General features: G+C 37.2%; 1 protein-coding gene across 3 annotated transcripts; it reads left to right on the top strand.

Annotated features, from left to right (window-relative positions):
* Window positions 1–163: 163 nt before the first annotated feature.
* Window positions 164–24,560, top strand: DCUN1D2 (defective in cullin neddylation 1 domain containing 2). Of its 3 annotated transcripts, none has more exons than XM_056509815.1 (7): window positions 164–254; window positions 2,637–2,853; window positions 5,725–5,893; window positions 8,156–8,286; window positions 19,283–19,365; window positions 20,596–20,692; window positions 21,349–24,560. In XM_056509815.1, exons 1-7 carry the CDS (start codon window positions 252–254, stop codon window positions 21,426–21,428), a joined length of 780 nt encoding a protein of 259 aa, XP_056365790.1. In that variant the 5' UTR covers window positions 164–251; the 3' UTR covers window positions 21,429–24,560. The 3 variants fall into 3 exon arrangements, with proteins under 3 accessions (XP_056365790.1, XP_056365884.1, XP_056365949.1); XM_056509909.1 differs by lacking the exon at window positions 164–254 and adding an exon at window positions 287–801 and having other exon boundaries at window positions 21,349–23,590; XM_056509974.1 differs by lacking the exon at window positions 164–254 and adding an exon at window positions 287–709 and having other exon boundaries at window positions 2,643–2,853; window positions 21,349–23,590.
* Window positions 24,561–25,781: the final 1,221 nt, after the last annotated feature.

Consider the following 25,781-nt stretch of genomic DNA (forward strand, 5'->3'; position numbering starts at 1 on the left):
CGGCTTCTCGCCGCACGCCGGGAGTTGTAGTCGGAGCCGCGGCCCCGCAGCTGCTCCAGCGCCGCGGCCGCCGCCGCTCCCCCAGGCAGCGCCGCGGGCCCCGCACCACGGGCTCCGCACCGCGACCCCCGCTCCGCCTCTGCGGGCCGGGCCCGGAGCGCTCCCGGCGGGAGGCGGCGCGGGCGGGCCGGTGCGCGCCTGCGCGGGAGGCGGCGCCGGGCGGTGAAGTTGGTGGGAGCGCCGGTGATAAAATGGTAGGTTGTGCGAGCCGGGGGGGAGGGGAGGCGGCGAAACCGTGGAGGGGGAGCCTCGGACAGCCCCCAGGCACCCCCGGGCTGGCGAGCCCCGCGCCCCCGCACCTCCCGCCCGCCGAGTCCCGCCGCCCTGCCCGGGGAGGCGCCAGGCGGGGGGACAGCGGCGCGGGGACACGGGGACGCGCACCCCCCGTGCGGAGCCGCTCTCCCGCCGCCTCCTCCGCCGGGCCGGGAGCGGGAAGGTCACCGGGGGCGGCGGGGGAAGGGAGGGGGCCGGGGGCCGGGCCCCGCCGCGGGTATTTCGAGCGCAGGCAGCCGGCGCAGCGCGTACCTTTCCCTTTTTTGGGATTGGGGCTGGCGGGGCGGGTCACGGGAGCCGCGAGTCCCCGCTCCCCCCGGCCCCTTCCCCACCGCGGGACGCGGCAGGTGCAGCCCGAGGCGGTGGGAAAGGTGCGGTACGCGTTCTCGGGGTGGCGAGGTCGGCCGGGGCTGTTTTGGGAAGGAAGGGCTCTCCCGGTTCCTCTGCAGCAGCTTCCCTGGGGCGCGGGTACGGTGTCACTGGCGCTGGGAGAGCGCTCCGGGAAGGGGACGGAGCTGTGCCTGGATGCGAGGTGCGCGTCCTTGCCCGGTGCCGTCAGCTCGGGTCGTGCTGGGGACCGGAGGGACGGGAGGGACAGGCGGTGCCCCGGGAAGGTGCCGGTGCCGCTCCCGCCGCAGGGCACCGGCCGCGGACGGGAGCCGTGCTACGTGGCAGGGCAGGGGGCTGGAGAGTCCTGTGTGCTCCTTACCGCTTCGAACAGTTCAGTGCTTCATTTCGCTAGAAAATATCCGTGAATGCTTGAGGTTAACTAGGCTTAGGACATGGGGTACGCATTGGCGTTGTTGGCAGAGTCCTGTGTTTTGAAGTGATTATCGCTAAGTTTGTTGCCCAGAAGAAGTTTATGTAACTTACGAGGAAGATGTGGATGCAGAGACTCCCTTAGCTAAACCTCCATGAAAATTTGGAGGCAGGCTTTGGAACTTGCAGCCAAATGATTACTGGTTATTTACTTATCGGACTATGTAGTAGTTATATTTTGCACGTTTTTCCTCCCACTGTACACATTTCTTGTATAAAAAGAAACCTGGCATGTTTCTTCTTATATTCGATTGAAAAACCTTGTAGGAAGGACCAAACTCCTTATCTTGTTTACATGATATGTTTCTTATCTGAGGACCATCTATAGTCAAGATGTCCATATGGGTAAAAGAGATAAAATGTAAACTAAAAGATGGTTCCATGTTTACTACTCACTGGATCAGGATTCAGTTCTCTTTTAAGAGACCTGTGAATTTACCATTATACCTGATGATTTAAACTGTAGTGGGGAATTTATACGAATTTCTCAGCTTAATTATTGGCTCAGAACATGTGTTAAGTAAGTATGGCTTAACAAAATTGGAAAGTACAGAATACAATAAAAAACAGCTTGATTTAAGCTATCTCCTTCTGCTTCCAACTTCATGAAAAGCATAATGTTGAAATATGTTACTAGCAAATTTTATCCCTATAAAATGTTCATTTCTAGCACTTGGGTGTTCCAGAAGTTTAGGGATACTGTCTTAATATGCTTGCTGCAATTGAGAGAAACATCATATTAGTTCCTGTAGATCTGCGACAGGCTATTTTGTTGTTTAATATGTTACTAGTATAAACATATATTTCAAATTTGGTTAACATTTTAGATCATATTTACTGCAGTCTTATAGTTTCATTGTAACATTCAGCAGTGTCCAATTTGTCCACTTCATCTATTTCGTTTTTTGCCTTATGTCTCCTGTTGGCAATGTTTTATAACATAATTAAATGAGAAATGCCTCCGCCTTTTTCAGCTGATGACTTAAAATGATTAAACTTTGTGTTAATTGTTGCTAAGAAAATATTAGGAAAATTCCTGGGTATTTTTTCTCCATGTATGAAAGACTTATACAGAATTTGAGAATCTGTAAGATCCACCTTTTTAATTTCTTTTTTTTACAACCACTAGGCATATCTTTCAGAAGATAACCATATTGTAATATGACGAAACTTGTGTTTACTGCTGTTACAGAACAGAAAAAATGTCAGCATATGTGAGCAATAAAGCAGAAATACAAGTTTGTTACTGACAGAATATGTGCTGCTAAAAATGTATATATAGATGTTGTCATTTCAATTTTCAGAAGAAAATGCTGTCTATTTAACTGCAGAAGAACAAGGCTTTGTCTTCCTGTAATTCTGAAGTGAAAGTTGTCATCAACAAGAAAACTAAAACCTTTAAAAGATAGGCATTAGTAGTAGAATGCTGAAACAAACTTCTGGATTAGCTTCATTGGCTTTCCTGCTTCTTTTGCATCCCAAAGCATAAGCTTAAATCGTCCCAGAAGGACAAGGTCCGCCAGTTTATGGCATTTACCCAGGCTGGGGAAAGGACTGCTATATACTGCTTAACACAGAATGAATGGAAACTAGAAGTGGCAACAGACAACTACTTCCAGAATCCAGACTTGTACTACAAAGAATCCATGAAAAATTCAGTGGACAAGAAGAAATTAGAACAATTGTATAATCGATACAAAGGTAAGGGTTAGTTTTCTGGGGAGTTTTTGGTTGGTGGGCTTGGGCTTGTTGTTGTGGATTTTGTTTTGGTTTTTTTCTAAATTATGTTGTGTGAGGCGTTTTTCTGCTTTTCCCTCTACCATTTTTAAAGAGTTTTGAGTAAAGCTTGCTAGCTTTTGCTTCTCACTGTGTGTTTGTAGTAATAAGATAAGAATGAAAAAAGGTTTTACATGCTCTTAATGATTTGTTCTCAACTTCTGTAGAGATTTCTGCAGATTTCAAAAGTAGGGAATTAAACTTATAGTGAGGAAAAAGTGTCAGCTGTCAAATATGGTAGTAAAGTTTATTATGCAGCATACGTGATTTTTTTGCCAGTAGCTGCTCTTAAATGTGTATGATGGTCTTTCCATGGCAAAATAATGCATATTGTTCTTATGCTAACATTTGGGGGAACTCATTCGGTTCAGAGACAGTAATATTTCTGTACTTTAAAATCAAAAATGTTTCATGTAACATTACAGCTAGGACTGTGACAAAACAGTTAAGAAAACTCAAAAACTAGAGACATCCTTATTTAATTCCTCAATGCTGGGGTATTACAGCAAAAGTGATGTGTCTTTTTTGAGAGTTTTGTAGGGAAAACCACAGGAATGCAGATTAAAGGCAGAGTTTCTTATTTTCTAAGTTTCATTTTACATCACTGTTAAAAAGAACAAAAAAAAATAGGCATTTAAGTATAAGAATGTATGTGATCCAGGTGACAGTGCAGTGCAGGCTGGAATCATTGCTAGCTCCTGTTGAAATCCATACATCTCATGTTTGAAAACATGAACTCTTAACCACTACTCAACTATGATTTTATGTATTTTTCTAAGTGAAATTTATAGCATGCTTTGTGTACACTTTATCCTTTTTTTTATGTTACTGTTTCCACCATTTTTCTACTTCTTTACATAATCTGTTCTATTTTAAGTGTAGGGATTCTTTAATACTTCATTATTGTGTGGTAATGAATTATGTAGGAACAAAGAGGCTGCAGTGCTATAGCATTTCTTTGTGAAAACAAAAACCCAGAGACAAAACTCAGAGAACCATGTTTTGATGTGTGCCTATGTGTATATTTATATGTAAATATTTTTTAATATATATATAGCATATATATATATCTGAATCTTTTATTTGCTCCTTGAATGTCAGTCTTGGAGGTTGCTGGGGCAGAAATATGTATTTAAATTCATAAATGCTGTTAAGAATACCTAAAATGAAAGAAGATTATCACAAATGTTGTTATTTACAGATTTCTAGCAGTGACAAACTGCACCATCTGGCTTTTGTGGAAGCAAATCTAGCCAGTTTGCATCAGTGTTTTAGTTAGCAGCACACCTTTGCAGTTCTGGCACTTAAACACTGAAGCTGTAAACATTAAAAACTTTCGCAACATTTGGCAGAAGTCTGTAAAAGTTTTGGTTAAGCGCCTTTCCTTGATTCATATCTGGCTTAAACCTGAGTCACTGGCCCCTCAACAGCAAGGGATTCTTTTGTTTTACAAGGCCTATAGGATAGTGCACTATACTTGAAGTCTGAAATGTCTTTTTCTGTGCTGTTTTTTCTTAGTTTTCATACCTGTTTATCCAGCAAATCTGTTAAAACAGCAGTTGCATTTTCATTACTGCTCACCTGCATGATGGGAAATATGATAGGGATGAAAAGTCCTTATTGAAATCCAACAGAATTTTTCCACTGATTTCAAGACAGTGCACATCTTGCCTTCAGTTCTTCAATTACTTCTCAAATACTCAAGAAATACGTTTTACATGTCTTAGAACTAGTTGGATAGATATATTTACTTGTTATTTGGGATCAAAGGTCCCTGAATTATATCATGGGTGTAATTCTTGGTTTAATAGATATGTCTGTTTGCCAATTTTACTTCCTCTCTGGAATTTATGATTTCGTTCACTGTAGTATTGGCTGATAAAGTAAAAGAGATTCTAGCTTAAGAATTAAAATAAAATTCAGAAGGCTTTTCATAGCCAACATACATAGCCCAGCTTACCATATTGAAATGTCTTCCTCTCAGACAGTTTTGTGGTTTGTAAGTATCAAGCTTTGAAAAGTAGAGGTGTGGGTTTATTTTATTTTGTTTTCAATTGTTTTTTTTTCTTCTCCAATTATCTAAGTTTACATGCAGGGAGTTGTTTGTTTGGGGGCTTTTTCAAGAGAGAATTTTGTTACAGAATTATTATAAGGCATTGACTGGCATTCAGAAAGGTACTATTGGGAAAATAATATGTTTCACTTGTACTAAATTGTCTTAATTAGCTAAAGAGTCTGTTATGGTAAGGCATTGTTTGAACAATGATTTCCCTGACTTATAATTAAATCCCCAAAACATTTAAATGTGGTCTTTAAGTAGATATAGTGGATACCCATATATCACTATCAGGAAAAAAAATCTGGGTTCTAATGTAGTAGATGTGTTTTTGTTTAACTTGATTTTGGGTTGCTTTTTTTTTAAGCTTTATACAAGCTGACCAATATAAATATGTTGTACATTTTGATGTGTTTATCACCCTTACTGTTTCTAAATGTAGGCAACATCTCCTGAGTTAATTAAAACCTTTTAGAGGATTGTGGAGGGAAATAAAATCATTTGGTTGATGTTAGCAGATAAGTTCAGGAAAAGTTGCAAACCAATTTCTCTATAAGTTTGCAGAACACTTGATGTGTTTACTGATTCCCTTTTAAAAATACCTAGACTTGAAGTGAAAACATTTGTGAAGATTATGAAAAAATGAATGCCTGTATTATCCAGCACATCAGAGCTGTCAGATGATTATTAATATGTGTTGTAAATAATTATAGTTCTCCTCTTTGTATTTTGAACTTCAGACCCACAAGATGAAAATAAAATTGGCATTGATGGGATTCAGCAGTTCTGTGATGATTTAAGCCTGGACCCAGCCAGTATCAGTGTTCTGGTTGTGGCATGGAAATTCAGGGCAGCTACTCAGTGTGAATTCAGTAAAAAGGAATTTGTTGATGGCATGACAGAGTTGGGGTAAGTATCCATTTCTGCATAGTTTATAATGTAAGGCCTGAGCTGTGTTTCTGCTCAAAACATTTTCAGTTAAATGGTGTGAAGCTTTAAAAAGCTGTTGAGGCCAAGCTTAACAGGTGCAAAATGCCTGTAGTGTCCTGTCTTCCTTGAACTGATGCTTTACTGTGAAGCCTTAATGACCACAGTGGGGGGGAAGCAAAACAATTTTTACCTGTACAGCAGGGGAGTCGGATGGATTCATGTATCTTTTTATGTAGTTCGTAGTAAGCATATGCATATTTGTGTCAAGGATTTGAGTTGGACCTCCTGCTGTTAAAAACTGAAAGTCACTGGAGGTATATGAAAGGAAAAAAAAGTTGGTGTTGAAGCAGAGAATAAAAAGGAAAACAGAAAAGGGCCTTCAATTCTTTCCCTTTACCTTGCCACCCACAAATAGACCCATCTTTCTTTTTGCTCATTTTACCACCTGTACTTTCTTCTCTTTTATACTAGATACTTCATTTTTATAAAATATCTATGAGGAATTGAAATAAAAATGAGGATATTGGTAGTGCAAATGTGATACAACTGATAAGTTTCCTTCCTGGATTATGGAGATATTCTGGATAATAAACTTTGAACATTGCCTCTTTCTTACCATTAAAGTCAAGCCCCTTATCATCATAAAATAATATTTTGTGTATAACTTTTCCTTGCCAGAGAAGCAGCATTTCTAATATTTAGAGATGTCAAATGACTCTTTTTAACAGATTGCATTAAATGAGTGGATAAGTACAGTTCATTACTTGTTCCTGTTTTTTATAGCTAAACAATTTCATTTGATCTTAGAATGGCACCTTATCAATACATTTCTAAGGCAAACTTTTAGGAAATGTGGTGGTTGCTTCTTTAGCAAATTGTAGCAGTCTGATGTTACTGATCTCATCAGTTATTGATTTCTTTTTAAACTTCCCTTTTTAGAAAATTGTGATGAAATCACTTTAGATACCATCTGAAGTTCACTGCTTTATTTTTTCCCATTGGTTAGCTTTGCCTAGAAATTGCAAGAATAATTATGATGTTCTAGCCATGGACATAAATAAAGTGCTCGTGCTATTATATTAAACGTTGCCAGAATTTTTGGCTTTCATAAAAGTGGTTTAAAAGGTTTTGCTAAATCACCTGTTCTTGGAACAACAACTGTCCTTGGGAGCCTCATGTTGGATGCCTGCTTGCCACAGCACGTACTGAGAATTTGGAATGATTTTTTTGCATACTTGTAGGCACAGTGTCTGTGGTTTTCAGCAATGAGCACAAGTGAGCAGTGGAATGGAAAGAAATTCCCTGAGGCTTAGATCACACAGCATCTTCAGGATGCATATGGCAAGGTATATTTATTGACTAGGTCAAGTCCCAATGAAACTGAGCTTCTCAGTTGAAGACTGTTGGCAGAATTCTTTCTTTTCTCCACCAGGTACTGCTGGAGGCCAGAAAGGTACTTATTTTTATCTGTACCATGCAAGACAGTTAAAACTGCATTTGTGTTTTATGGATGTTGTTATAGTTACCTATCCTTTAAAAGAAATTTTCTTGAATCTTTAGAATAAATACAAACATTTTACTATGCAGAACTTTCAAATACACAGTGTTAGTTGTGATAGCTGCTTCTTTTGAAACCCATTTGCTTCACTTTGAGTTTCTAATAGCTTGCCAGCCTTCAGGCTATCATTCAAGGCTCATTTTGTTTCTTGGTTTTATTCTCATGTGTTCTGTAATGGGGAGAGAATGCCTAATTGGAAAGTCCTCAAATATTATGATGAACTGTAAAAATGTGTGAAGCTCTTCGTTCAGGAGAGCAGGGAATAAGCAATGTCTATACAGATAAGAGCAAAACACCACACACTTGTGTTACAACATCTGTCTCAGGGGAAGGAATAAGAGTTCAGTGAGGTTTGGGTGTTCTTTAAGAACAGAATAGCATCTGTTCAGAAATTCATAAAGAGATAGAAAATAAGTTATATCACTGAATCCTGTTTGCATTTCTGTACCTAATAGATGCCTGTATACAATGTTCCACTTAAAATTCTTTAGTAAAGGTACATGAGTGTATTTTTTTTAATATTTTTTTATATATTTTTATTTTTCAGAATGCTGTCCACCAAGATAATTTATTTTTGTCTTAAACACTGTTTTGTTTTGCTCTTAGACTAAACCATAAAAAGGTGGGGGGAAAGTAGGAAGAAATTTTAAATATATGCAAATAATGTAATCTCTTTTGAACAGGTGTGACACCACAGAAAAGCTAAAAGCTCTATTGCCAAGACTGGAACAAGAGCTAAAGGATCCAGCAAAGTTCAAAGATTTCTATCAGTTTACTTTTAACTTTGCTAAGAATCCTGGACAAAAAGGTCTAGGTAAGTAGAAAAAAAAAAAAAAAAAAGAGAAAATGTCTGCAGTCAGTGAAGTCTTCCAAATGTTTCCAGTACTACAATATTCTCATTAGCGATTGTATAGTAAATTCATTATTGATTTCTTTCACTGACTTCTTTCCCATCTTCTTTCATTTAATCTCTTCTTGGTGTCCCCATGGTACAGATAATTTAATGGGGTTCTCTGCCAGTATTGACATTCTCTCTCACCTCTTGTCAGAAGAAGGTCCTGCAGTTCTTCGAGGCTTGTAAAATTTTATTTTTTTTAAATACTGAGCTAGTGAGCTCTGTGTATTAGGAACGACTGAAACAAGATGTCCATATCAGCTCAGGAAGAGGGAGAAAACTGGGCAGAGGTTACTGTTCATAAAGTTTTTAGTTTTAGTTCAGATTTTATGTAAAGTTTAGGAAAACGGTACTATGGACTTGGTTTAAAACTACTAAGTAAAAGTAGGTGTAATTTATATAGCATTAAACTATCATTCTTCATAAAGTTTGAGATTTGTTCCAATCTATGCCTTGTATTTCTGGAGTGAAACTGATACTAAATTCAATTCTTTTCTTCAAATCAAAAATCTCTAGTTTGTGAATAGATGAAAAAAATAATAAGATGAAGTCCACTCTTTTAGAATTTATATTCTCTTTCAGAAGATACTGTGTAGGAGGGAATTAATGTTTTGTATATAGAATTGCACTGTACCATCATCTCTGTTCTTTGTGCTGTGTGTGAGAGGAAGTGGTTTGTTGGGTTTTTTTTAGGGTTTTGGGTTTTTTTTTTCCTTTTTTTAGCATAGTCATTTTAAGTCTGTGTCTAAGTTAATTGGGAAGTTTTTCTCAAGAACTTTTGGGAGAGCAGAATTATCAATTTAGACCTCAACCAGGTGCACCTGTTCCACATTTTTTTTATACTTTGAATAATCTCTCATCTTTCCTGGTCTTTCTTTCTTTTTTTTTTTTTTTTTTTTTTTTTTTATTAAAACTATGGACAACTTTTAGGACAATGTTTATATTTTTCTTCATTTTTTTCAGCAGTTTCATTTTTCATTTCATCTGTCGCTGTCATGGCTCATGAGCCACTTTTACTGACAAAAAAATGAAGTCTTGTAGTAGGCTCTGTGAGGTTGGTTAGAATTCTAGTCTCTTAGCTAGTCTTCATTAACAAAGCTTAGTACTTTCAAATTGCAGGAAAGGTAAGTAAGTTACAGCTGAGGTTGGAATTTGAGATACCTAAAGAAGTATTACAAATAGCTTCCTGTTTTAATCTGGTATTCCAACATGAAACTCATGAACTTGGGCAGTATATTTCAAAAGCTTTTCATCTAAGCCTGTATGAAGAGTGGAGGAGGGAAGGCAGCCTTTGACATGAGGAGGAAGCTGACTTTTTTCCATTGCTAATTTTTATTCAGTATTTGGGATCCTTTAATTTGTAAGTCTGTCTTCTCTGTTGTGTATGAAAGATGTTTTATTGACAGAAAGTATCAAAATTCCTTCTTGCACTAATAGTCAAACTATTAGCAGGAGAAGATAGGAAGTGCAAAAACTGAACTAAAACTTAAACTTTGAAATGAGTTGATGGAAACTGTTGCCAATTTCAGTTTTCAGGAATTTTACTAATTTCATTGATACTTACAGTCTCTTGATTTCTAGTACTTAGTTCTTGCATGGCAGTATATTGGTGGCATTTTTTTAATCAGACTTTTTCTGGTTTTGCTAAGATGATTCTAGATAGTAAAGAAATATAAGCAGATGCCACTTTTCTTACTTCAGTGGAGATACACCATATTTCTTGGATTACCATAGGTTGACTAGAAAGAGTTTGGAGCAAACATAAGGACTGATGTGACATTTGATAATTGAGACCAGTGATAGCTTACCCAAATATAAATTAGCACTGTATAGGTTTGGAGTTGGAATCTTTACAGGGATTATCCATCATAGTGGAGCAAAGAGGTGAAGGAAAAAAGGTATGTTTACAGGTAGGTGTTTGCAATAACCATAGAAGGAAGCAGTGTGTGGTAACCAAGGAAGAAAATCCCACCAGTTATTTTACTGGAGTGCCTGTATGAGCTGAGAATTCTAGTTGCTTCAGCTATATTTAATACAGGATACAGGTTTAGGTTGGGTTTTTTTATTTCACATCCTCTTCTCTGTATATGTATTTTATGTATTTTCTCCTGGAATGAGAAACTGTCCATCTTTGCTCCCTGTCCCCAGGGTTGTTTTGTATTTCTGTCCAGTGACTGTGTGCCCTATTGTTAAGGAGATGTGGGAATTGATATCAGCCATGTACACAGTCTGTTTCTGTCTTACTCAGTTTGGAGCCTTTACTTTGATTAAGTCCATATAGTTAAACAGAATGAATAATTAGATTTTTTACCATCTGAGCTGGTAGAAATTTGTGCCTAGCTCTGTCTAGGTCATCTAACAGACCTAGACCCCTCCTTCTTAACCACATGCACATTAGATTCAGCCAGTATAGGATGCTGCTTAGTTCCTGCCCAAGCTGCTTGCCCTAAAGTCTTTCTGGTGAATTGGAAGTTGGAGGAGTCTGAGAGGTCTGCAAGTTCGTGTCAAGCAAAGGATAATCAAGTGAATGGTTTGAATTAATGAAGTGAAAATAACCTAGGAATTCTTTCCTAAATTTCAGTTGCAGAATATTTTAATATGATTTTTCTAGGGTCTGAAATATTCAGTTCTTTTTCTTATTAGGCTGGGAGCTTAAATCACTAAGTCTGGTAACTGTACTTACTGGTTAGGGGACTGATCTGTAGGCTAAAAGCTATTGTTTGATTCTTGGATATACACATGACCTATAAATGCACCTATTTGAAAACTAAGCAAGTTTGACAAATGGGGAATTCATATTCTTATCAGATTGTTAACAGAAACCTTTTATAAAACAAGACGTAATTAAACTCCTTCTGTTGGGTCCTTCAGGCTAAGTGCTAGGGCATCTTATTCTTCAGCAGAAATAACTCTGGAGACTGGAGCTTAGCAGAAACACATCTGTGATGGGCAGACTGACTTACATAATTATTTTTATGTTTTTTTCTTGTTCTTATCTTAGCATATTGAAACCATAAAAAAAGAGTGAAATATCTCTAAAATGTTCAAGTAGCAATGCTTTAGTTATGAGTCATGTTCATTGCTCTATCATTTCAGGTTACTTTTTTTTAAGTTTGTCTTTTAAATCTTTGAATCTGCCATTTTAAGAAGTGATATGCAACAGTTCATACTTTATTTATTTTTCTGCCTCTTCTGAAAAACACCATGAATAGTGATTTATGGGTTCCTTTTTAATATGCCAGGTGGTCTTTACATTTAAAAGTGTATTATATAGTGTATTCCCTTGTGCTAGACAGGATCAACATCTACCAAAACCAATTCTTGCACACACTTTTCTAACCAAATGCTCTGGTATACTGCAATATATATTAAATTGCCTTTTCAGTTTCAATAGGCTCAAAAAAGATTTGAGGTCTGATTTGTACTGGTCCTCTGGCTGAACAAGTTCAAGAGCCATTGCCTTCACAAAATAGACTCTTAAATTTTTGATAGTAGGTTTCATACATTTTCGTCCATGCTGGCTTAAACCTATTGTTAGATTTTATTTTTCTTTTTCTAGCATATAACTTAATTCTGTTCCTGAATTTTTCAGTTTAATACTTTAACCAGCCACAGTAAATATGCAGATATTTCCTTAGAGTAACAGCTTCTTACATAGTTGGTGATCATGTATGTCTTCACTTAGTCTCTGGACTGAGTAAAACTGACTACCCTGATAAAATTTCTCTTCTAGTTCTTTGATAATAGAATTTTGTCTTCCAACTCTTGTTTCCTTTGCAATCAAATTGATCTAATTTTCTCTTGTCATTTAGTACCCAAATGAGGCAGATACCTTCTGTGTGTCTTAGATATTTTGCTTCTTGTTTTGCATCCTTTTGAGTTTGCTGAAGTTTGATACTGTCTGCAGTTCGCAGTCTCTTTTACTCTTGGGTTTCTGCAGCACTGCAGTGTACCCAGTTAAGTCTGATCTTTCTGATCTGCTATTTCTGCAGTTGATTACTCCCACTACCACTGTGACTTTGCATTTCTCTTTAATAAAATTTTCCTTTTTTTCTTCCAAGTGATTTTCCAGTTTGTCCAAATAATTTTGAATCCTAATCCTGTCTTCTGTCACATTAAACTTTTTTCTGTTTTTGTCTAAGTTGCAAATTTAACAGAAGGTTTCTTTGTCATATCATCTGAGTTACTTAAGTATTGGGTAGTGTTAGATACAGGACTGATCTGCTTGGATGAGTTACATTCTCCCAGTTTGGCAGGGAGTGCCTGAGGTTCTTCCAGAACTTCTTTGACCTTTATGAAGTTTCAAATGTGGTAGGAAGCAGTTTGAGATTATTTCAGCATACGAAGGTGAATTTCACCATATCTGGCTTCACTTCGGGCAACAGTGCTTGAAGACTGAGTTTCTAAAAGTTATTTTCTGAAATAACTGTCAGTTTTCATTGAATCTTTTTGCTTGGGGCATAGCTTGGAAAGAAATCTCCCAGTGTGTCCCAGACTTTCTGGAGTTATTATCAGCAGGACACTGTGTCTTTTATCACACCAGCTGCTGTAAGATGAGGAGTGGGAAGGCACAGAAGCCCTTCTTAGAAGATTTTTGGTGATAGAAGAATTTTGATACTTGACACAGCTGTCTTCTTGATTTAGAGAGGATTTTGCTCCAGGAAAATGGTCTTGGAGGGTAGGAGTGTGTGTAGTTTTGTGGTTTATTTTTGGAAAAATCTGTCTTCCCTTGCTTTTTAATTTCTTCTTCAGTTCCTCTCAAAACCAGTGCAAGAAATTTCTGCTGTTATGTAATTGGAGGGAAGAATCCTCTCCAGTAAACTAAGTTACATCTGTTCTGTCATTGCCTAAAATAGGCACAGAATTTAGTACACCGATACTCATTCCTAGAAATAGGACTGCTTTTTATAGGAGTCTCTTTTCCACAGTTCATGTGGTGGCAGTAGGAAAATTTTGTTTCTCTTTGTATCTGCTGGACTTCTGTGGCTATAGTCTCATCCAGCTCAAGTATTTGCATTTACTTTCATTAGCTCAGTATTACCAAGTGGAATGCTTCAGTCTGGACAAATGCTGTTAAAGAAGTGAAAGTAGCATCCCCAGGGTGGTATCTTGTGTAGGGAGTGAGATGCAGGAGGCAAAAGCTCAGTTCATAAAATCTGCCATGATGATCTTGAAGCAGAAAAGGATATTCTGATTAATGTTACTCATCACCCAACTGTCGAGTGTCTTTCAAATACATCTGAATAGATTTGATCATTATCAAAGAAGAAAATTGATGCTTATAACTGTTAAGACTGTGACTCTCTAAGTGATGGACAGAATTAAGGAAAAAAACCAGCCAAGTTTCAGCACAGCAGTGCCATCTCAATGGCTGCATGTTGGACCTGAAATACATAATATTTAGATATATTAAACTTGATTTGAATTTAGTCTTTATATTTTGAAGGTGCAGTTTATTAAGTTATCTGGTTTGCTGGAGACTATATAAATAATTACTACGGTTTACTGTGATTCTGTCTTTAGTCTACTTTCTCATATTCTTACTGCTGCATACAGTACAATGAATCTTTAATTTTTGCATGATACAGATTTGAAGAAGTTTATCTTGCCTTCTCCCGAGGTTCAGCTTTTCTACTGCAGTTTGAGTGAAATTTTGTATCCTAGCTCTTGTTGGTAAGTGTATTAAAGAATAGAATTTATAGGTCTTTTGTGGTGTTGTCTGCAGAGCAGTTCAGATTTCTAAGGGCACTTTGAAGCTCAAAATAAGGCCTTAGTTCTATCGCTATATTTTTTTTTTAAATTTTTTTTTTAAATTTTTTTTTTAAATTTTTTTTTTAATTTTTTTGAACCTGTTACTTGCTGTGATTCTCTTACTGGGTCTCCCTTTGAGCCCCAAAAAGACATGCTCAGAAGTTTGTTACAGTTTGTTTCAGCACCAGGGAGGAGCTTAATGCATTCTTTCATGGTCTTCATCTTCCAACATGGAAACAAAAAGTCGATTTGGTCCTTCATCACTTCTTTGTGATCCCTTCATCTGCTTGCTGGCTCAAAAGGTTGTGCTTCCTTCTCTCTGCCAGTTGCCTGGGATCAAGCAAGAGATGAAAGATGAGGAGGGCATTCAGACTTGAATCAAATATTACCTCAAGACCAGAAGAATGACAATCTTTGCATCCGGTATGTGGACTTCAAGGAGGTTTCCTCTCCTATAAACAGATGAGTATAATGTACTCTTTTTAATTGAAGCAACATCAACTTTGGCTTTTATTATAGCAGTACCTCAAGATTCTTTGAAGAGATCTTTAGACATTAAGGAAGGATATTTTTTCTTTCTATTTTGGTTTTTTTTTTTTCACTCCTGCCCTCCTCCCAGCATAGTTATCAATATATCCTTCCCTTTCAATGAAGAATAAGATAGAGAATTTGTAGGAGTAAGTGCATGGAAGAAGCTGAGTAAGGTCTATAAATGAATTTTACATTTATTTTGAAAGAGGTCTGTGAATGCTGTATTTTAAATGTTCCAGTGACCTTGGTTTGTGTGTATGGATCTTGCTTTATTTTTGTTCACATTTTCCATGTTGAAAAGGCCAGCAGTTTAAGAGAATCTTGGTATGGAGGTGCTTTGATCAGTAGAAGTGTGGCATAACTACCAGTTCTACTAATGCCTCATTGATTCTTTCACTCATGTTTGGACCTTGATTGGGAAACATATATCCAGTCAACTTTAGTTCATCTGTTGTAGTTTATCTGAATGGTACATGGAGAGATTCCAGAGGCAGAAGGATTTTTGAACTGGCTACAATCAGGTTCATTAGGCTGCATCTCCAAAGTCTAACTTGCATTCCAAAGCAGTTCATCTGTTTTTGTGCTTAAGGTGACAGATAAATGTGAAAGGTTCTGCATGGAATCATGCTGCTTTAGCATGGCAGATGCAGAGACAGAGCCAGTGTGCTCAGCCAAACCCTGCTGGATTCCTGCAGTGCTGCTCTGAAATCCATGTGATGTGCTTTACCATTCCTCCTGTCCACCACAGGCACTTAAGCCTGATGCTGTGCATTATCTATCCCCTAACACAGAGCACTGGGAAGCTCTTTGCTTATGTCTTTGCAGGGATGAGTGGATCCAGCTCAGCTAGATCCTAAGTTTAGCCATGATCTGTAGTTGTATCACCTCCCTTACTTGTTTTTCTCCCTTCTGCCTGTCTTCTGTGGGGGAGCTTCCAGTTGCAACAACAGGCTATTTTGCTATAAGCTTTTGGCATTTCATTAAGTGTTCTTAGGTTTAATCCTCATGCTATATTCTTTTTATTTTGCTGATTAAGAAAGAAGAAACTAATTCTTGTGTCTGTACTCTTAGCAGTGTGGAGGCAAAGACTCTTAAAATCATTCAGAAGTGAAGAAACAAGGAATTTATTAACTCACTGAATCTTGCAAGTACTCACTTGATGCTTATTGGTCCTGTTGTTGAGACAGATTGACATCAGTTTCCATTGTTCTTACCTGTGCACCTGTTTCAACAGTGTTGAAAAGTTGTATTAGTAATTCAGGTGAATTAGAGGTGATATTCTGTCCATTTCAAACATGAGTGCATGAGCAGGCCTTGTTGGTAGGGCAGACTGTGAGCTAGAAAGCTCTGTTAGGCAGAGGATGGCAGTCTGCAGTCCTGGAGGGCAGTTTTGGCACAGTACGTCTAAATGCACTTTTTCATGTTCCTCAGAAATCCTGCTCTTTAGCTAATTCCTTGCTATCTGTTGATTTCTTTTTGTTTTCACACTTCTTTGATTTCTAGTGTCTAGTGACTTCATTGCCCTGGTCCAAAATCATAGCATGAGAAACTCAGTTTGATTCTTTTTTTTTTTTTTTTTTTCCTGCAGCGATCTAATAATGATCTTTTTCTTTCTTAACAAGATCAGCATTTGATCAGATCTTAAAAGTAGACACAGGCTGTATTTCTCCTTCTGCATTAATTGTGCTGTTTGTTATCACTTCAAGTTTTCTGCTCAGTCAGGATAGAAGAGGCTGAGATTTTTTTAAAAGCAAGTTTAGAATGAGCCAATTTTTAATGTTTGAGGATAGATCATACTGCATGCAAAATGCTATTTCTGATTGAAAAAAAACTGATTGCACTCTCACTAGATACAGACACTGAAAATATTTTTGGTTTGAAAGGAAAGCTCAGACTGTATAATGTACAGCATATTATGTGGTATTTTCATGATGTTCTTTAACCATTTAGCAATTTTATGCTTTGGATATGCACATGGATGTTAGCAATGGAGTCTCTTTTAAACTGGTCCTTGTCTAGGTGTTTTCAGAGATCCATGCATCTGTCTTTTTCTGTTTATAAAACTTACGTTGTTGATCTGTAATGTGGGTAGCATATATTTTGGTATAAAAAACCCAGCATATTTTATAGTTGTAGTTTGATTCTTATTGTAATGATGCCTTTGTATCTATACAGCACCGAAAGAGGTATTCCTAAGACTGCCTGAGGAATTTTTGCCTTGCAAAAACATCTTCCTGTGGGGATGCAGAACTCTAATGGCATAAGGGCTTTTCTCTTTTTTTAGTATCTATCAGTGCAGCACTAATTGTAGCACATCCACAGCATTACTGTTTATTGATACTACTGTCAGCTTGCTAATGTAGAATTTGAACTCTGTAACTAGGTCTTCCCTTTAAAGCAGAAAAATCCTGTTTTTTGTCCTCCAGTGCCAAATTTTTCAACCTAGGTAGGGAATTGTCTTCAAACAGAAGTGTAAGCATATCCCCTGAGATTGTGGCAAACCTGAAGGCCTAGTTTTCTCATGTACTTTAAGACTGCATAAACTGGCACCACTACCAAAAGTAGTGATAGTTCTATCTAGTCCATGTGTTCCAATAACACTTGTGTTAGTTGATGGCTTTGGGGGGTTACAGTGAACCAGATGAGAAAGATTGGACTTTTTTTTTTTTTTTTCCCCTTTAGCTAATTTTACCAAGATAAGAAGTTTACTTCTTGTGCCTATTGGGAGAGCAGCTCCCACTTGTTTCATCCACTACAGAGCAGCATCCTGAGTGGGATATGCATTTTTCATATGTTATAGCAAATAACTTCTGTGTCTTCATGTGAATTCATTGACAGACACATGTACAAAGTGTCCCTCTTAACAACATAAGTGTCAACTTGAGACAGTATTTCACATTCATTGTGTTAAATACAATTTTGCAATAATCAAGTTCACCTTAACATAATACTGACTTTGACAAAAACCAAGGAAGTGTTCTCTCTTCTTTCCCTTTTACCTCTTCTTTTGTGGCACCTTTAATCATCTTTGTTTCCTTAGCTGTACTTTCTTCCTTTTTCCAAGGAATATTTTCATCATTCGTAAAAACTTTGGAGAAATAACACCTTAATAGTTAAAAAGTGCATTTTGCTTAAAGTTGTCACATGATAGGTTTGCAAGGTCTGCTTGGAGAGGTTGAGACTTCATAAAGAAGCCTGAGTGAGTGGGATCAAAGCCAGTTACTTCACAGTGAGATTTAGAAACTGTTAAGATTTCAAGTTTCTCCTTTCATTATTTTTGCTTTTCATTTGGGATAACAGGTAAGAATAATTAATCTGCATATCTAAACAGCAAATAATGCTATTAATTACTCTCTTCTACATTTTTTGTGAAAAATGAGCGTGGTGGCATAGACAGGAAGAACTGAAGGAAGTTTATTAAAGCATAATTCCAGTTCAGTACTGAAGAGCACTGATGATAGTAGGACAAACACTGGCAGCGCTGTCCCTGTGTAGACAAGTAGAGGCATATTGCATTTCTCTACATCTTAAATGCTGCACTTCATCCAGGCCCCAGCCCTGTCTCTAGGGCCAGGGACTCTAGAGCCATGGCTGTGTTAAAATCTGGGACATCTCTTCCAGATGTGAGGCTTGATTTCAGGTGACAGAGCATCCTTTGGTTTGTAGTGTGATCTGTACAATTTCTAAAGCCATTCTTCCTTCTTGTAGGTGCAGGTCGAGCTTCTGGTTTATATGCTATCACAGTACTTTCTTTTAAGCTTCATGTTCTGTTTACACTTCCTTTATACTAAGAGCCCAAGCTGAAATATTTCTGTGGTCCAAGAAAGGCTGTGCCTTATTTTAGAGTAGCCCAGTAGTAGTCATGCACTTAGTGCTGTTACCTGTGGGAGCAAGCACCAAAGCCATTAGGTATTGTAAGTTGCTGAGGATGAGAACTGGCCTTTAAGGAAATATCCTTTCTACCCTTAGATTCTGCCTTTCTGCTGAAATATGTGGCAGTGCTGCATCTTCTTTGAATTGAACCCTGCTCTCAGATCACTGGTCATGACACAGAATAAGGGCTGATTTCTTGAACTTGTGTTTTCAGTACTGGGTGTAGGTGTTTGTCTATTGAATGATGCCAGAAGAAGAAAATTATTTCTGTAAGGAGTTCTGTAGAATCATAATACCACAGACAAATGACTTTTTTTACCCCCTTATGTCCTTAAATTTCCTTCAAAGTGTGAACAAATCGTGATAAATTAAGAGGGCTTGACATCTGTGGCTTTAAATGTTTGTTTCTATCAGTATTTGCTGTGTATGTGTGCATATATTTTTCGATTTGCAGAGAGATTTATCATTAAGTATTCTGTTTCTGTAGATTAAAAGTAGCTTTAATCTGGCACTGATAGATGGTTACAAAAATATTTTAATTATATTGATTTTGATATTCAATACAAAATTTATACTGTTACTGCTTGTCTTCTACCTTTTGGGTCAGGGAGAGTAGAAAACAATTCTTTATCGTTTTTTTAGTGATTTTAAAAGTGTTATTTATTTTTATCATAATATAGTAGATGTAGCATTAATAGTTTAACCAGAAGGGTTGCTTATAATGTGCTGCAAGATTTATATGTTGCTTTATCTCTTGCAGATCTAGAAATGGCGATTGCATACTGGAATTTAGTCTTGTCAGGAAGGTTTAAATTTTTAGATCTTTGGAATAAATTTTTGTTGGTAAGTATGTACTTTATTCCTTACTGCCTATCTTATTCCACAGTAGTCTGGCTTTTGTTGGCTGTGTGCTTCCAATAAGAAAAAGATGGGATATCTCTATACTTCCTTCAGATTTTTCCTTTTTGAAAACTGATATAAAACAGTCTCAAATCAAGCCAAATTAAATCTTCTCTTTATGATTTTCTAATTTAGAAGAATGCAAAAAGATGCAGCAAATTGAAAGTGTTCTGCTTGCTTAATCCTGTATCCTCCTACTAAGGAAAGTTCCTTTATGAAAGGAAGCTGTGATTGTAGATGGAACTGGTGCTGCAGATTAAGACAGCTGTGATTATTGTCAACCAAATCTTTTTCTATGCTCTGCCCTTTGTAGTACTAGTGCATAAACTTGGTCTTTTTAAATCAGTCATACCAGAATTTAACATTGAGACTTTTCCATTTTCAACAAAATTTCTTGCCTGAGTAATTACATTGATTAATTTTTTAGCTAATAGTTGTGAACTGATCTTGACAGTTTCCTAATTACTAGTGTGATTCTGGGGGCAGTGGAGTAAAGATGCATAAATTAAACTTCAGAAATTCAAAAATATTCTTGTAAAAGATGCAATTCACTCATCCATGTTTCTACATTTGCATGTCTATATAATTACAAAAAATGAAGTTATATAATATATAATTTATCTTGATTTTCTTTTTCATTTTATCTTTTTATCTGTAGTTTAGAAGAAATAAAGTCTTTCTGCATTTTTGTCCCCCAGTTCTTAATAGGGAAGGTGTACGCTTTTTGAAATATTTTTCTGTGGTTTTTTCCTAAATTTTTTGGCAGTATATTTATTTGAATCACTGAATAATGTACCAGTTTCATCCAGATGGCTTCTGAAAGCATTTCATGTTTTAACGGCCTTAGTACACTTCAGGACATTCAAATTCAGATCTATAGATGTAACTGAAGAAAAATCTGCAAGTTACGACCTGGTATTTAACTGTGTTACTTTGGAAGAAATATTTAACCTGAATGTTTAGTTGAGAAGAAATACTTAAATTAAAATATTTCAACCTAAAAAAGAAGCAAGCTGAAACTCTTCCAGATAAGTTTTTTTTGGTTATTGGTTTAAGATACAGAAGGTGAAGAAATGTTTGTAATAGGTGTATTTCTGTATATGTCAATATAAAATACCACTGTGGAATTCAAAAAGTAGTTTGGTCTGAACAGTACATTATTCCTCTGTACAGGAACATCATAAAAGATCAATTCCAAAAGATACTTGGAATCTTTTGTTAGATTTTGGAAATATGATTGCAGATGATATGTCCAACTATGATGAAGAAGGTAAGCAATGTCTTCAAAAATTGGTACAGCAGAATTAAAATACTGCTATAAATGAGCATGAGAACATGCTGTTACCTCGTGTCCTAATTTTCTTATCCTTAAAATTTCAGCTGCCAATACAGTGTCATACTTATTGCCAAAATAGTAGTGATAAGAATAGTGATAACTGGTTTGCTGTAATTTGAAAACAGAAGCAAAGATACAGTCACACCATGATAGAGTCCATTATTTGAACCTGTTGTGCTACAGGCCTCTGAGTGAAACAATGTTTTGTACAAAATTTTTTCTACCCTAAATGCAGTTCACTCTGTTACTAATTCTGTTTCGCAATGTGTGCAGAAATAAGTCCTAAAATATGAATGGCTATAATAAGAATCCTGTGGCTTTGCTATCAACTAATGTTTATATTTGTAGTGTGGGATTATGTGTTTTAAATACATTTTGATTGACTTAAGAGCTATTGCTTCAAGAAGATATTAGAATGTGGAATTTATTAGTTAGGTGGTTTTTTTTCAAGTAATTTATCATATTGTGCCTGTTAAAGCTAGACTAGCCAGAAATGTCAAGATGAGCTTCTATCCTTTGTATTTATAGACTACACCAGTTTATTGCTGACAGTGGTAGGCTAACTTCTCAATTGCTTGATTTCTCTGTAGGAGCGTGGCCTGTTCTAATAGATGATTTTGTGGAATATGCACGACCAGTAGTCACAGGAGGAAAACATAAAACTTCCTAACCCCAGATTTCTCAATATAGACTAAATGAACTGCACTGGGTAATGAAGATTTGTTAGCTGATTACTGCACATTGGTGCTGGTTTCAGTGGTCATGATGACGTTCTGCAGATAAAACTGAATTTCTTCCTTTCTGCCTAAAGAAAATGATGACTGACGTGTGGACACTTCAAGAGCAAACTCAGAAGATCCAAGCTGTTTGTAGGCTATTGGCTTCAATTATTGTACTGGTTGTATCATATAGGATGTAGATTTTGCATGATTTTTTACTTTGGAGAAGTTTAACTAGAGGCCATTTTATTAAAGTTTTGACAGCACAGCATGCCATTCAGTTCATAATCCAAAGTGAACACCAGCAGTTACATAAATAAAAAATGTATTATATTGTACTTATATTAAAAGCAGTATTTGTGTTATATAAATTAAATCCATAAATAAAACTTATGCAGTATGTTGTATTTTTGTAAAAGTTAGTTCTGTAAATCTGTCTTAATACAGAATTGTAAAAAAAAAAACCCAAACAAATGAACATATGTTTTTTTTGTTTTTAACTTCTTGCCAAAATTTTAAATTTTATATTTTCACATCCTAGATGTATACAGTGATTACATCCAGCCTTTTGCTTTCTCCCAGTGAATTTTACTTCCTCGTTTTTCTTCTTGAAGTTCTTGGACATGTAACAATAGCATTGCTGAGGACAGGCTGCTGCTCTATGCTGTGTTGCAACTCCAGCTATTTTTAGTAACCATTTTAAAGTTGACATTAAACAACCAAAGATGCTTTTATAATTCATGTTATTATCATTATCATAATTCAGTTAGTCTCCAATTATGTGTTTTATTTATTTTTAATAAGGAACTGGTGGAATATGGATTTTATTTGTAGCTTGAAACATATCATCAATTCTGGCTAAATGCAACATAGTTGTAAATTTATTTCCTGGCACTTCCAACGGAAAATAGATGTGAATAAGCCCAAAGACTTAACTAGTTTGCTTCCAGGGTGGAGAAATAATTAGGGGTAAGGAGACTTTATATTAATGATTATGAGTCTTCATGCCTGTGGAGGTATTGTGCATTCAGTTGTATTTATTTAAGGGGAGACAAAGGCAAATTAATGCAGTTTCAGTGATCTCAAGGCTGGTGAAATAGGACTAATTTTCACCAAATCTGAACTTGTTTTCTCCCCTTTTTCTGGCCACTGATTATGAAGTGCACAGAGGTGTCAGTGTTTTGTTTCTCATCAGTGTCTTCCCATGTCTAAAGCACAAAAAGTTTTACCAGAAACTATTCAGCACGTCTTCGCACAGGGCTCTTGCAAATGCTACCTCATCAAAATGAGCTTGTCATAGCCACTGTAAAAGTTTGTTAAAATGAAGAAGTTGCTAAAGAGTATGTACAGTTATGATCATATATGATTATATATTTTCTGTATTTAAGGCTGAATAGATGCAAGACTTTTGGAGAAAATAGTGCATTAAGTTATATAAATTATATCTGTTTAGATTGCTAAAGTGTTGCATGACAGACTATTTTATTTTGTAGTTGCCAGGCAATAAAAGCTTACAATATTCTCTTAAACTCTAATATTTAGAGTTTCATACAAGCATTCATTATGTCAATGCAACCTGCAAGGACAAGTGTCCATGCTGTATGCAGAGACTGCCTTCATTCTTCCGCTTGATAGAATTTGTTGTGCATGATGTTTAAAAAGCAGAACAAGAGAAAATTTGAACAAATTCATGATTTTTTTCCTCTTAGTAAGAGCCTAGCAAGCAAGTTACAAATGCCCTGTGAGTGATTTGTTACGAATATTTGTCTTTTTGTTGTGAGTGTCAGCCCTGGCCGAGCAGCCGCCAGGTGTCAGCGTCTGAGCCCGCTGCTGCCTGGCACTCATGAGCAGTTACCCACTGAGGTTTGGCCAAATTACTGCTTTCTGACTGCATCTTCTTACCAGGGCATTTGTGTACATAACTCCAAGTATTCTACAGAAGTCAGCAGAGAGCTACAAGTGGTTATGCTCTTTTTACTGTGTTTGATTTACGCCCCTTCCCCTAAACAAGCCATTTCTATATCTGTCCTGCAGGCTTTGCAGAATGTGTAATATCTTACAGCATCAAGTGCATTTACCTAGTCAGCAGTGGAATGCTTGTTACTCACACAGTTGCCACTTAAAATATATAGATAAAATATAACTGACCAGAAGTAGCTCAGTCTATTGATGTGTGATGTAGCTGAACTTTCATAGCACTAGAGCTTGTGAAACATTTGCTCATGATGAGAGCTCCATCAAATCATTCTGATGAACCTTCTACCTTTTAAAATAAATAGAGCATAAAAAATGCATGTGGGATGAGGTTTTTTCCTTGTTAATCGGAGCAAGAAGGAAGGTGCTTAGTCCAGGTTTCAGTGTGTGTGTATATGTATAAATATATATATATGTATACACACACATGCATTTACTCTTAAACCTCATTCCTGGGGCAGAAAGGGTGACAGCTTCCAGCACAGCAAGACTGGGCAAAATACTCCAAAGACAGTAGTTGATCCTTGTCAGCCAGCTTTTGACACTTGCTCTGCTTTTCCTTTTTCTTCTGTTCTTCCTGATCCTCTACCCATTTTTAAACCACATGTGATTTTTACATTCCCATACATAATAGCATGAAGTAACACCTTTACACTTGAACAGTCATAAAAAATGCAAATAAACTGCTTTCACCTTACAAGTTTCTTCCATATTTTAATTATTTCCTGCTGTCCACAGTTCCACTTTATAGGGTACTCTGACTTCCATTTTAAGTAAGCTGATACAGTGGTAGCCCCTAGGCTGCTCAATTTATAATCCTAAATGGTACAGATGTCTTCAAGTTGTTCAGTGCGTACAGTATTACTTCACAGATATGCTGTATGTATTTTTATACTTGGTGCCAAGTTGTTTGGTTTGAAACTGAGCCATAGGATTTGTACTTGCCAATTCTAAATTTAAATGTAATTTATCATGTGTGTCATGCCAAGGAGAGCAAACCTGCAGGCATCTGCTCATTCAATGCACCTGGGAGATTTGCTGCTGAGTAAGCTGTATGTGTGTGTATATTTTCTGGCAATAGAAAAAGGAATAAATGGAGTGTCAAAGGATTGAAGTCAGTCATGTGAGATGTCTGTATGGTTCTTGTCAGTTTTCTGCTTTGGAAGTCTTCCTCTAGTGAGAGGTTTTTATTGTTGTTTTCTGTTCATTTATTAGGTGGTTGTGTTACTACTCCATCAGCCAGAAGAGGGCAAGGATGTAACTCATTAATTTTTAAATGGCATTAATAAATGTTTGGTTTGGTCATCTGTGTCACTGATAAGCTTTTAAGAGGCTTGACATGTTTAGCTGCATTACTGTATTCACTGCATGTATCTGCTGGTCACCAGACTCTGAACAATTTGTGTCATTAGTTTGTACTGGCAGTGGGAGTGTAATTGCAAGGAAGTGTTGCTCAGTCCTGGCTCTGAGTTCTGTAAGAGAAGCAGCTCAGAAATCTGTGCAAAGACCTTCAGAGGTATGCATTCACCTATCGTTAACTCTCTTCTGAAATTTTAAGTCAAAATAAATAAGTTCTCCTCTATCTTTGCCCAGCTGCCATCCTTCTCCTGTGCTTTCACCAACCACGGGCTGCTCTGGTATTGCACAAGTCTTGTCTTCCTTTTCCTGTGACAGTGAAGCTGCAGACATTGATACTTGAACCATGGCAAGCCTTTTTTCTTTGAAGTGTCAGTACCAGTAACTTCCCTCAGCTGATGCCAGCCAGAATCTCGCTCACCAAGAAGCACTGCCCTTCTGAAAAAGTGTAATGTTTATACAACCATAAACCTGTTCAGCAAAACATGTTTTCTGGTCTTTTTGTTATCTGCAGTGTGCTGGGTAGAACTAGATGACACACCTCTAGAATTAGCATTTTGTTCTAAACTCTTTACAGAGGGATCTGCAACTGCAGGTTCCTCTACAACCACATGCAGAAAATACTGTATTTCAGACAAGTGGGTGCAGTGTTCACCTCTTAATGAGAAGGGCTGTGGGAATTTAGGGGCATTCACATTTTAATTGAGTATTGGGATACTTCCTCTTGTTAGTGCATATACTTGACCAATTCCCATGGGGGTTTTTTTGAGCCTCCTTTTCCAAGCAGTGAACTACTTTATTGTTTAGCAAATCTTATAGGTTTTGTGTCATGACCTCAGCTTTCTGCCAAGACAGTAAAGAAGAACTCCATCCTGTGGTGTTAAAGGATTCTTTTTCCTTCAAGGCAGTGATATAAAGCTGTGTGGAAGTAATTCATCTCCATTGTTAAAGAACTGAGTAAAACCAGTTTATTT

This window comes from Oenanthe melanoleuca, chromosome 1 (genome assembly GCF_029582105.1).
Source record: "Oenanthe melanoleuca isolate GR-GAL-2019-014 chromosome 1, OMel1.0, whole genome shotgun sequence".
NCBI lineage: Eukaryota > Metazoa > Chordata > Aves > Passeriformes > Muscicapidae > Oenanthe > Oenanthe melanoleuca.

Excerpts from the sequence above, each read along its gene's own strand:
- DCUN1D2 (XM_056509815.1), top strand. Across the intron at positions 2,854-5,724 it reads ATTGTATAATCGATACAAAG|ACCCACAAGATGAAAATAAA; the intron begins GTAAGGGTTAGT and ends TTTGAACTTCAG. Across the intron at positions 8,287-19,282 it reads TCCTGGACAAAAAGGTCTAG|ATCTAGAAATGGCGATTGCA; the intron begins GTAAGTAGAAAA and ends TATCTCTTGCAG.